General features: G+C 34.6%; 1 protein-coding gene across 6 annotated transcripts in view; it reads right to left on the minus strand.

Moving 5' to 3' along the window:
- The window catches only part of RABGAP1L (RAB GTPase activating protein 1 like), a 647569-nt gene that overhangs the window by 556820 nt on the left and 78167 nt on the right, over positions 1-12582 (minus strand). For all 6 annotated transcript variants that reach the window (XR_014022598.1, XM_081298896.1, XM_081298894.1 and 3 more), the window contains one exon: positions 2756-2822. Coding sequence is in view for 5 of the 6 variants with exons in the window: in XM_081298896.1 (XP_081155022.1) it covers positions 2756-2822 (67 nt within the window). In the remaining variant the exon portion in view is untranslated. The remainder of the gene's footprint in view (positions 1-2755; positions 2823-12582) is intronic.

The following is a 12582-nucleotide window of genomic DNA, read 5'->3' on the forward strand; positions in this document are numbered from 1 at the left end:
TAAGCAAATACCAAGGAAAGTGGACAGTTAGCAATGGAAACTGAAAGGTTTTAGTGAGAAGTTAGGCTATGAACACCACATATAAAACAGTTATACTGAAGTTATTATGAAGCAGGAAAAATGCGTAAGTATAGCAAAGAATTAGGAAACTGTTAAGTGGAAAAAGAGAAATGAAGAAAATATACATAATCCTTAAAAATTATAAATCATGGAGATAAAAACAAAGGCAGATACTGAGAGGTGAAAATGAGAAGAGGAAGATGCAAAGAGAGTGGGGTCAAAAAGAAAGGGCAGAAGGGGCCAGGGACAGAGCAAGCAGGAGAGAAAGCAGCAGCATCCATCACGCTGGTGAGGATTAAGGGCTGCTTCACGGAACTTGAGCTTCTTACACATACATTAGAAGGATACTGGGTCAGAATGTACTTCTAATTGTGGGTACAGCTTCTGGTTTAGTATCAATAAATGGTTAATTTTAAAGATCCATTCCTGAAGCATATAGGACTTTTTAAATTGTGTTCCAATTCCAAGAAATCTGGCTCTGCTGTCTTTTCTGCTTTTCTTGGTAGCTTGTTATTAGGCTTTTCCTAGATATTAATAGCTAAGGGTCAAAAATTCTTATTTCCTTATTCCTACACTATAGCTTCCTTGACCAAAATATTATTCTCCTCCCTACTGGAAGAAAATTGAGTCTTTGTTACTTGTACTGCCCTACGCAAACTAATTTTGTATATTTGATTTTATTTATGAGTGATATATATATATATATATATATATATATATATGTAACTAGCTATTTGACCAAAAACACTCACTTCATTTATAACCAACACTTTCTCTTTCATGAAGATCTTAAACTACATTTACAGATTTATTAAACTAGAAAATTCTCAATTCACCTTGCTTATTAGAAAATATTCAGAGAGGAAAAGTCAGTATTGCTTAAGAACAGTTCAAAACAAATAGGAGAGTCTCACAAGTTATTAAGTTAAATTAAATGTAATTGCATGCTTTTTCAAAGTCTGACCAAATAAAGTGGTAGAAGACTTCTTCTCAGTTTCACACGACATTTGGGTTGTGTCATAGAAGGAGCAGAAGTATTTTTGCATTTTGCTCTAGAGGGAAAAAACTGAGACTAATTAGCCAAAGTACAAGGAATATGATTTCAGCTGATTATAAAAAAATAACTCTGTAAAATCCAGAACTGTCCTTGAGGCTTCAATATAAGGTAATGAGTTCCTTTTTATTAGATGTAATCCAGCCAAGGGTCAATGACCACATATTAAGATATCACAAAGACTCATAGCATCAGGTAATAAAGAATCACAACTGTTGGTAAATGAAAACACAAATCCTCCCTTTCTGCCCCACTATTTATTGCAAAGGAAATCCACTTCTCTCTAGGAGCATGAATACTGAGGAGGCCATGGATTTTGAGGTCTCAGGGGTGAAGACTACTCTGCAAGTTGGATAAGACAAAGGGGCCACAAAAGTTCACACCTGCTCTATAATTCTGTCATCTGAATTCAGGTTTTGTGAACAAATCTCTACCAATCATTGGTCTTGACATTTTAAGCTCTGAAAAAACACAATGAGGATCTAGGATGTTGAAAGTTTTTAATGCCTCAGTGCTCCCCAATTAACTCCACATGGAATTTTCAGAGCTCCAGAATGCTATGGCTTTTCTAGGGTAAAACCACATTCATTACTGATATGTTGCAGAGAGGGATAGAAGAAAGAAGGATCAATAACTAATTTATGTTTCCACATTCAGTGTAATTGGCTGCCCTTACCTGACCTATATATTTCTGTGGCCCACTGTACCACGAGAGAGACCACTTAACCCACTGCTGCAGGTACATACTTTAAAAGTCTGTTTCCATCACAAGACTATGAACCCCAGATGAGATAGAGCTACATTCCATTCACATCTACAATCCCATCATTTTGCACAATGACTGGCACACAAATTCCCAAAGCCTGAATGAAGCATTCCAGAACTGCTAAAAAAGTCAGCATTAACATTATCATGAAATAATTCAAAGAACTTGACATAATTAATGATATTTAAATGACATGTACAAAGCACAGCTGAAAGAAAAAAAATGTAATACCTCTTACCACTAAACATAAAAATCTCAGCTTACTAAATAGGAAAATTAATGCTTTATGAAGGTAATTATTTCCTATATAACATTTCTAAGTCACAAAGCAAAAATTTTCATTAAATGCAATCTTAGAATTTAAAAGATGTTTAAAAGTTAAGATGGCTTGCTACTTTTACACCAAATACTGTGTTCGTCTTTAAGGGCACTTCTGAAATAAAGCAAATATACTTTGCTAAGAACACATAATCAAGGAGAAATTCAGACAGGGAAATGCTTTAAAGAAAACATCACAGTACTCTAATTAATAGAGCATTAAAATAAAGGTACCATATCCACTTTGGAGATGCTTGTTAAAATCATGTACTTGATATTTTAAGATCAAAGAAGAGACATTTTCCTAAGTGAAAGAGATGAACAGATGGACATTATCATAACACTATCCTTGTTTTGTTTTCAACTTGCCTATGCTTGTTTAATGGAAAAGTATACTAAATCCCTCCCTCATAATTTAAGTTTCAGTATCCAAATTTAATTATTAATACTAAAAGCTAAAATAAACAATTCTGAAAACATGACAAAATAGAAAATGCTCTAAAAATATAAAATAACTAGTATCTATACTTGGTTAAAGTGCTTAAGATTATCATTACCATATCCAGTAAATGCATGTCACTGTTCTTCACGTTTCGACCTGGGCTTAATAACATTCCAAAACATCTGAAAATATTGGGGGGAAAAAAGGAGAAATAAGGTATCAAGAATATATAGAAGCCCAGTGAGCAAAAAACCTTTTTATAATAAGTATACAATCTGAGCTCTACACTTCCAAATAACTTTAGCTTTTTTAAGAACATCAAAAATAAGAATTCATTAAACTATATAATAAAATCCCATAGAAATAAGTTATCAAAATTTCCAGATCTTTATTTTGCATATAAAGATAACCAAAATCAGAAACCCTCATAAAAATGGCCACAATTTGTTGACTGTAAGAAAATATGGTAGTGAGATTGGAATTAGTTTCTAGGAATACAAAAGAGATTTTCTTTGCCTTAAAGTTACTCCAAACACATAGGTCAAGATCAATTAACCCAGCAAAATTAAAAATTAAATTTCTGAAAACAAGTTTAAGACATTGAGCTCTCTCTGCATCAGATCAGATTAACAGAAAGTAAAGTAAAACCTTAACCCTCAATAGTCATACCATATCCTCAGTTTTTTTAAATAAAAGTTATATGAACAAAGGGCTGGGATTATGGCTCAGCGGCAGATCGCTCGCCTAGTACGGACAGGACCCAGGTTCGATCCTCAGCATCACATAAAAATAAAGGCATTGTGTTGTGTCCATCTACATCTAAAAAATAAATATTAAAAAAATACCATTTAAAAAAAAAGTTATATGAACAAAAGTGAGGGAGGAAGGAAGGGAAAGGAGAAGGCAAATAGGATGAATTTAACAAAATCATATTAAATTCATTTATAAAGATACCAAAGGGAATTTCACTTTTATGTGTATATAGAAGAAAGGAAGTTTTATAGAGTAGAGGCGGGAGGAGAGGGAGGAAAAAGGGTAGAGAATGTAGCTCAAAATCAAATTCCTTATATGCACCTATTTTGTCAAAATGAATCCAATTACTATGTATAATTATGACACATAGTAATAATATATACATTAAAAATATATTTTTAAAAGAAACAGAAAAAGTTACATGAACTACTTACTTACTCTGTGCTTCCTGATGCTAGAAAAGCTTCAGGAATCCTACCAACACCACCACTTCATTTGTAAATTATTTTCATAAGCACTAAAATTCACCTAAATCTAAGATTTTTATATTTATAAGACTACTGTTAACTCCATTCTATAAGTTGGCAGAGTAAAGTTCAGAGAAGTTAAACAATTCACCCAAATTCATACTGCTATTAAACAGGTTCCATAACTCAAGAAGCAATGTAATCTGTACAGCGTTCCTCTGCCAACAGTGCACACTCACACTTAATGTTTTCATCATATCTTCCCAAAATCTGAAGATATGCTATGGAGTTACACAAGGGTAAAGAATGTAACTATATTAAACATAACACTTTTTAAAACTTCACAATAGTGATAGCTTGTCAGTCAATCCTTAATCTAATTCTTGTTGTTTTCCTGAAGTTCACTTTCCCAGCAGCATTGTCTTCTCTTCCACGAGCAAGCTTTGTTCTTAGTCCTATTCCAATACATGTAAGGGAAGTAGTAACTACATATGTCCTGTGAGTGCTTGAGGATCCTTTGTTCAAGCTTGCCTTCTGGCATCCAACTTTATCTTGGACATATGCCACAATTAAAGTTTATAAGTTTTGATGATAACTTTCAAAGATATCATTGTATCATTGAACAAAATATAATCTAGTATAACAGAAATAATTATACTCTAGTATTCAAAACTTAAATATGATTACTATATACTGCTACAATCTCTTGCCTATAAACTCCTATAATACTGTCTATATAAATTTAATGAAATTAATCACACAATTCATGGTATTATACAGTATTATTGCCTTTAATAAAAGAGTTAATTCTTTTCCAGATGTAAAATTTGGTCTCCTCAACTAAGGTTAATGAGGACAGATCTGTCTCCTACTTTCTTGCAAACTTTGCTCAAGCTTGCATTTCCCATGGGTATATTTTGGTGTTTTGTTGTTTTTTAACTATTATAATGTTGCTTAAGTTACAAAGCTATTATACACTCATCGTAATAAGTTAACAAATACCAAAGCACTGTACGTTTGAAAAATAATAATTTCTCCATGTCCCTCAATCCCTTTTGGAACCAATGCTTACAGTTTAAAATTATCCTCTCTTCTTTCTTTTGGCTCTTTTTAAAATTTAAAATTTTATATTATTTTGTTTCTCAAGCACATCCAAGTAAAATGGATAAAATTTTATATTTTCTTAGCATAATATTCCTGTATCAAACTTTACCACAAAAAGAGCCTTAGAGGTTTGAATTTCCCTTAAATTGCAATACTTATTAACCTTCACTTGATGATCTTTTAATGTACTACTCTTCCTGGCTTATGAATTTAAAAATTCCTGCCACTAACCAGCAGTGTGACCTTAAAGAAAGCACCTAGTCCCTTAGGCTTCTGCTTCCCCTTCTAGAAAATGGGAGAGGCACTAAAATTTACTTCTTCTAGCACTAAAATCACATATTTTTTTCTATCAAACTGTATTAGTAATTTCCAAAATTATACTTCATTAGAGCATACAAGGCTTCCTATGGAGACCTGCAAGATCTATTAGGAATAATGTGTAGGGAAATAGATAGATATTATTAGAAACATAAACCCCTAATGTGAAGATTAAGCAGTTTATTGGGGAGTTCAAAGCATTCAACCTTCTTTTATAAACTTACTTGGTAAGGTAGAAAGCAAACTCATATCCCACCTATTTTTTCAAGACTTTCACAGTTTAGTAGGGAAGGAAAATAAGTAAACAGGCAATTACAATTTGATATAGCAAGTTCTATGGTGCCTGTAAGTTCAGAATGTTAACAAAGAAGAATGGACCCACACTAGACATTATTTATTATACAGTAAATAGCTGACCTGACTCAAAAATTGAAATCAAACCTCCTGAAAATGAGATTATATCAATAAATATTAACTATAGAAGCTCCTATTTATCAAATGTTTTAACTTTAAGCCAAACACTACTTCATTATTGTATTTATGGCTTATTTTAAATATTTATTTTTTAGTTATAGTTGGACACAAAGGTATTGTTCTTTTATTTTTTTATGTATTTTTATGTGGTGCAGAGGATGGAACCAAGTGCCTCACACGAAATTGTCATATTCCTTTCTGAATTTGGATCAGCTTCCATTTAGTCTTTGCATTTTCGATGTTGTAAAATATCCAAAAGTTGGGCTGGGGATGTGGCTCAAGCGGTAGCGCGCTCGCCTGGCATGCGTGCGGCCCGGGTTCGATCCTCAGCACCACATACCAACAAAGATGTTGTGTCCGCCGAGAACTAAAAAATAAATATTAAAAATTCTCTCTCTCTCTCTCTCTCTCTCTCTCTCTCCCTCCTCTCTCACTCTCTCTTTAAAAAAAAAAAATATCCAAAAGTTGTTCTAATGTGAAGATTTTGCCAAAGTCACTTCTGAGACATTCTTTCCCCCCAACTTCAACAGAACCACTGTCCTTACTCATGTTGATAGGTTCATCTTCCCTAAGCTCCTCTGCTGCTAGAGTCCCTTGAATAGCAGCAGTGTCAACATTCCCACAGAGAATCAGTCACTACTTTAACTCTGCATATGTCCTATTCAAATCCTGAAAATTTAGTTCTATAGTGTACTACAGATGTTGCCACACTACACACATACTTCTTTGTTGCTTCTTGACATGATGTCTGAATATTTTCAATTGTATTCTTTGTCATATTGCTTTCAAAATTTAGCTGAAGAGATGCTTGAACTCCAGTCTCCTAGTAATACCATTCCCTTTCAATGTGGTAACTAGCTTTACTTGGCTTCAATGCTAGCAAAACTTATTGTAATTTTTTTTACTTTTCAACCAAAAGAAGTTGAGTTACTCCAATTCAACCATGAGCAGCTTCCTATTCCAAGTGAAATTTAAACTAAAAGACATTGGAGTGACTTTATCATGTGTTTTGAATTCAGCAGACCTCTTCAGTATGGTTCACATCCCAGCTTCATGGAACCTAGGTCTCAGCTTATCTTCATATTTACTATCACCATTTTCATATCTTCTATTACTTTTCACTTCTTTGCTACATTTTTATCTCGGGTGCCAAGTTTTCTCTTTCAGTTTTCCATTTTTTGTGAAATGTCACATGGAGTTATCACTAGGAGACAAGGAAGCAATGCAACATGCTTTGCAGTCTGTAAGTTAACTGAATAACAGAACACACTGAGACCTATCACTTTGAAAAAAGTGACACGGTGACTGATCATGTATTTACATTATGACTTATGGAAAGAAGAGGTAACAGTAAAGTTTGTATTTCATGTGATCACTCACAGTTAATACACCACAATAACACAAACTTGAACTTTGCAGACAAGTGGATACAGTTATTTAACTAAACCATGACAACAGATATTCATACATATCATAACTGGGCCAAACAAGGACTGCCTATTACCCATATAGTTTCTGAATAAATCTAGCCAACATCTGCCTTCCCCCAGGAGCAGTCTACTTTGATTCTGTAGGCTACTTATTCTCGATTATTACATGCAGAGCACCAATCATCTAGGTAAAAATCATGATTAAGGTGGTGGTAAGTGTACTACTCACAGTATAATAGCATTTTATTAAGCATGATTCCACATCAGGGCCTATTACAAATACTTCACAGTCATTAACTGATTCTAACCTTACAACAATCAACAGTCTTCCTTCCCCCGTCACCTTTGGTACTGGGGATTAAATTCAGAAGCACTTTATCACTGGGCCATATCCCCAGTCCTTTTTATTTTTTTCATTATGAAACAGGGTCTCAACTAAGTTGCTTAGGGTCTTGCTAAGTTTCTGAGGCTAGCCTTAAAACTGTGATCCTCTTGCATGAGCTTCCGGAGTCACTAGAATTACAGGCATGTAACACTACCCCACACTACACCTGGCTCCATCCTTCCAACAATCTTAATAAGTAAGTATTATTCACAATTTAGAAATTGGAAACTGAAGTCCAGAGAAGTGAAATAACTTCAAGAAGGTCACTGCAGAGGCAGGATTCAAACCCATAAGAGGGGACTCCATAGTTGTTGATCTTAATAATTTCACTCTACTAGCTTTGGTGCCAACAATAATGGAAAGAAGAAGTCTCTCCATTAGAATTTATATTTATCAGCAAAAGATATATACAAACAAATTAATTCTTTCATCTTCATTCAGCAGATAGGAAATTCTACTTCTTCCCTCTTAGCTTTGCCTTGCTATAACAAGGTTTGATTTAATAAAATATGATAACCAACTTATTAAAATATTTCTTGTGGCTCACAGTTTCAGAAGTTTCAGTTTATTGTTACTTGGCCCTGTTAACTTGGGCTTGTGGCAACACAATATATCATGGCAAGAGAACATAAGTGGAGGAGGTCTGTTCATTTCATGGTAGCCATAAAGCAAAGAGAGAAAGGAGTCAGGGCATGCCCCTGGTGATCTAATTTCCTCCTACTAGGTCCTACCACCACTTGTATCAAAGGCTGGTGACCAAACCTTTAAAACATGGGCCTTTGGAAGACATTTATCCAAACCACAACATTCCCCCAAAATTTCCTAGAATTCTAGCACAAATTATTAGGGAAAATATAACTTTAAATAGATGCTTAGTATTGGCTTAAATCTGCTACCCATGTAGAGAACTTAGTCTCTATAGAAGGCTATTTAAAAAAAAGAGAGAAAATAAGAAATCACTCTAATCTAATCATAAGATGAAAAACAGAAACCACTCTAACACCTAGAGACTAAATAATACACTTCTGAATAATGAATGGATACCAAAAACAAATCGGGGGAAAATTTTTTTTTAAATCTTACAAAGAAATGAAAATAGAAATATAACATAACAAAATCTATGGCACAGTATGAAAGCAGTTCAGAGACAAAAGTTCAGAGCATGGAGCTCATATATTAAGAGAACAGAAAGAGACCAAATAAACAACCTAACATTACACCTCAAAACCCTAGAAAAAGAAGAACAAACCAAGACCAAAGCAGAAGACAACAGGAAATAATTAAAATCACAACCTAAATCAGTAAAACAGAAAACAAAAAACAATATAAAGGATCAATAAAACAAAGAGTTGGTTTTCTGAAAAAATAAACAAGATGGATAAATCCCCAGCCAAATTAACAAAAATAAAGACAGAAAGAAGACTCGAGTAAATAAAATTAGAGCTGAAAAAGGAAATATCACCACAATCTCCAATGAAATTCAGATGATTATTAGAAACTATTTTGAAAATTTATAGTCAAAGAAAGAAGCTTGAAGATGTTGACAAATTCCTAGAGACATATGATCTACCTAAATTGGATGAGGATATAGAAAACCTAAATAGATTAACATCAAGTAATGAAATGGAAGCAGCTATCAAAAGCCTTCCAATAAAGAAAAGCCTAGGACCAAACATTCATCACAGAAATAGAGAAAAAAAAATTTTTAAACTTCACACAGAACCATAAATAATTCCCAATTTCCTCACTCTTGAGCAAACAGACAAAGCAGAAGGCATTACATTACCTGACTTGAAAAAAATACTACAAAGCATGGTATTGGCATAAAAACAGAGAAACAAATGACAAAGAACAGAACATTCAGAACTCACACATCTACTACCAACTGACTTTCAATGAAGGTAATAAGAAAACACACTGAGAAAAGATGCCCCTTTAATAAATGGTGCTGGGACAACCAGATATCTACATCCAGAGTCATGAAATTAAACCTTATCTCTCACTATATACAAAAATCAACTCTAAATGGATTGAAGAATTAAATGTAAGACATAAAACTTCTAGGAGAAAACACATCATTTGAACATTGAATTAGGCAAGGATGTTTTAAATAGGACCCCAAGAACACAAATAAGAAGCATAAAAATAGACAAAGGAGATTATATCAAACTAAAAAGCTTCTGACCCTGTAAGGGAACAATCAACAAAGCAAAGCAAGACAACCTTCAGAGTGGGAAAAATGAAGGATTTGAAGGGTTCATATATAGAATATGTAAGGACTCAAATCAACTGAGGGGGGAATAAAACCTAAATAATCCAATTAACAAATGGACAAAGAATCTAAATAGTTCTCAAAAGAGGACCTACAAACAGACCTATGGAAAAATGTTCAATGTCATTACTTATCAAGGAAACCCAAATCAAAACCACAATGAGGCATTACCTCACTCCACTTAAAAGAGACAATCATCAATGTCAGTTTGGATGTGAGATGTCCCCCATAAGCTCATGTGTGAAACAGTGCAGGAAGGTTTAGAGGAGAAATTATTAGGTTATGAGAGCCTTAACGCAATCAGTGAATTAATCCCCTAATGGGAAGGCAGGTAGAGTGTGGCTGGAAGAGGTAGGTCCCTGGGGGCATGCCTCTGAGGTATATATTTTGTACTTGGCTAGTGGAGTCTCTGTCTCTGCTCTCTGATCATCATGTGAGCTGCTTGCCTTCACCACACTCTTCCACCATAATGTTCTGCTTTATTTGCGCCCAGATGAATGGAGCAGGCTGTCCATGGACTGACACCTCTGAAAATATGAGCCCTCAAATGAACTTTCCTCCTCTAAAATCACTCATCAGGTCTTTTAGTAACAGAAACTAAAAGGCTAACTAAAACAATCAGAAAGACAAAAGATACCAAGTCCTGATGAGGGCATGGAGAATAGGGCACCCTATGCACGGATGGTGAGTATATAGCATAGTAAGCCAGTATAGGAAAGAGTGTGGCAATTTCTCACAAAATTGAAAAATGGAACTACCACATGACCTAGCAGTTCCAACACTGGATATATACCCAAGGGAAATGCAATCATTATTCTGAAGAGATGTCTGCACTACCCTATTTTAGCACTATTCACATATACAACAGTAACAATAGATAATCAATTTAAGTGTTCATCAATGAATGAATGCATACCATTCAGCCATAAAAAGAATAAAATTCCATCTTTATTTTACATTCAGATACTTCACTGCCAATCCTTAAAAGTACAATTGAGTTTTTATCAATTGATCTTCTGTTACTTAACTAGTGTACTAATTCTAATAGATTTTAAATTAATTCCTCCAAGGTTTTACATATGACATAACATCTACATAACAGACAATTCCACTTATTCACGGATAAAAAAAAATAGAGAAATGTTTTAAATAAAAATAATTAAACAAATAAATGTCAGAGCCAGAAACTAAAAATCTTCAAAAAACAATGGTAATCCCAAGGATTTACAGATAGCTGAAACAAGTGAATTTAGCAGACAGTAAAATCTGAAAACTTGAACTTCACAGCTAAAATTTTAGAAGAAAAGAGAAATAACAGTGTAAAAGAAGTAAGAATAAGCAGGGATACTTACATCTCCAGGCCAGAATTACAAGAAGTGAAAGAAAACAGCCATCATTTGAAACCATTATAAGGGGAACATTAGACTCAGGTGAGAAAACAGGTTGCAGGAATTTGAGACAACATTCAGAAAGTTGAGGATAAAAAGAATTATGCTGATGATGAACTACAAGCTCCAGGGTTTGGAATGGAATGGTTTAAGAAGCTGGACAGGAGCAGGAGATCAAAGTCAAATGGGGGGACATACAGAATAATGTGGGAATGAGCATCTGAGTATTGAGAGAAAACTTGGGAGTCTTGGAATGCTTACAAAGCCAGAAGAAAAAGACAAAACAGAATAGTTACTTCAGGGAAATTGAATATTGGGAGTAGGAAGAAGAATCTTGGAAGAAGTGTGCATAATTCTCAAGTACACTGCTCTACTCCAGTTTGGGCCAACTAAGGAAGGAGCAGTATTACCAGATGAATGTGAAGCTCTAGGCATCCTCTTACCATTACTGAAGATAAGTGGTGAGGAAGAGGATCAATGAGGAAAGGAAGCAGAATATGTTTAAATGTGGATAAGGTCTACTCGAAGTGCATCAGGAAAAGATGGCCTTCTAGATGCCCAAAGATACACTCAGTTGATGTGTCTGCAGAATTGTAAATCCAACTGTATATTGATTATGCATTCATTCAAAATCTCATCTCACAAATAACACTACTCCTCTGAAGGGTCCAACAGAGCTATCCAATACCTCTTAAATAGGCCTTCAATTAGATAAATATTTCCTGAAGTCAATAAAAGCAATACCTAGGGATAAACACATTCCAAGGAGGGAAATAGTAATTTTAAATGTGAATTCCTGGATGAAAATGAGTCATGACAGATGCCACTGTGATGAAACCATCCTAGGTTCTATGACTGGCTAGCAGGACTCACATGACTCAACATATAGTTGCAATTACACTTATGATTTATTACAGTGAAATGATACAAAGCAAAATAGGAAAAGAAAAAGGCACAAGGAATTAAATCAGGAGGAAAGCAGGCACAGGTTTCCACGAGTTTCTCCTAGTGGAGTCACAGAGGACATTCAAAGAGGCACTCCTACAGCAACAAGTGATTACAATACACCTGCCAAATGTTGTCTGCCATGGAAGCTCACAGAGACTTGATACCCCAGGGTTTTACTGGAAGCTATTCACACAGACACTTTCTCCCTAGTGCCTACCAAAAACTCAAGACTCCCAGAAGGAAAGCAGGTGTTTGTCAAAAGCCACACTGAGTATGCAAACAATTTAAGCGCAGTGAGTCACTTTTTTCAATCTGGGAATGATAGAAATCCTCGCAAAAATCAAAGTTTCCAGATGCCATTCAAAGGCCAACCTTATAAGCAAGCCTTAGGAATAGCCATCTC

The sequence above is a fragment of the Spermophilus citellus genome (assembly GCF_964194105.1).
Source record: "Spermophilus citellus genome assembly, chromosome: 6".
NCBI classification, from domain to species: domain Eukaryota; kingdom Metazoa; phylum Chordata; class Mammalia; order Rodentia; family Sciuridae; genus Spermophilus; species Spermophilus citellus.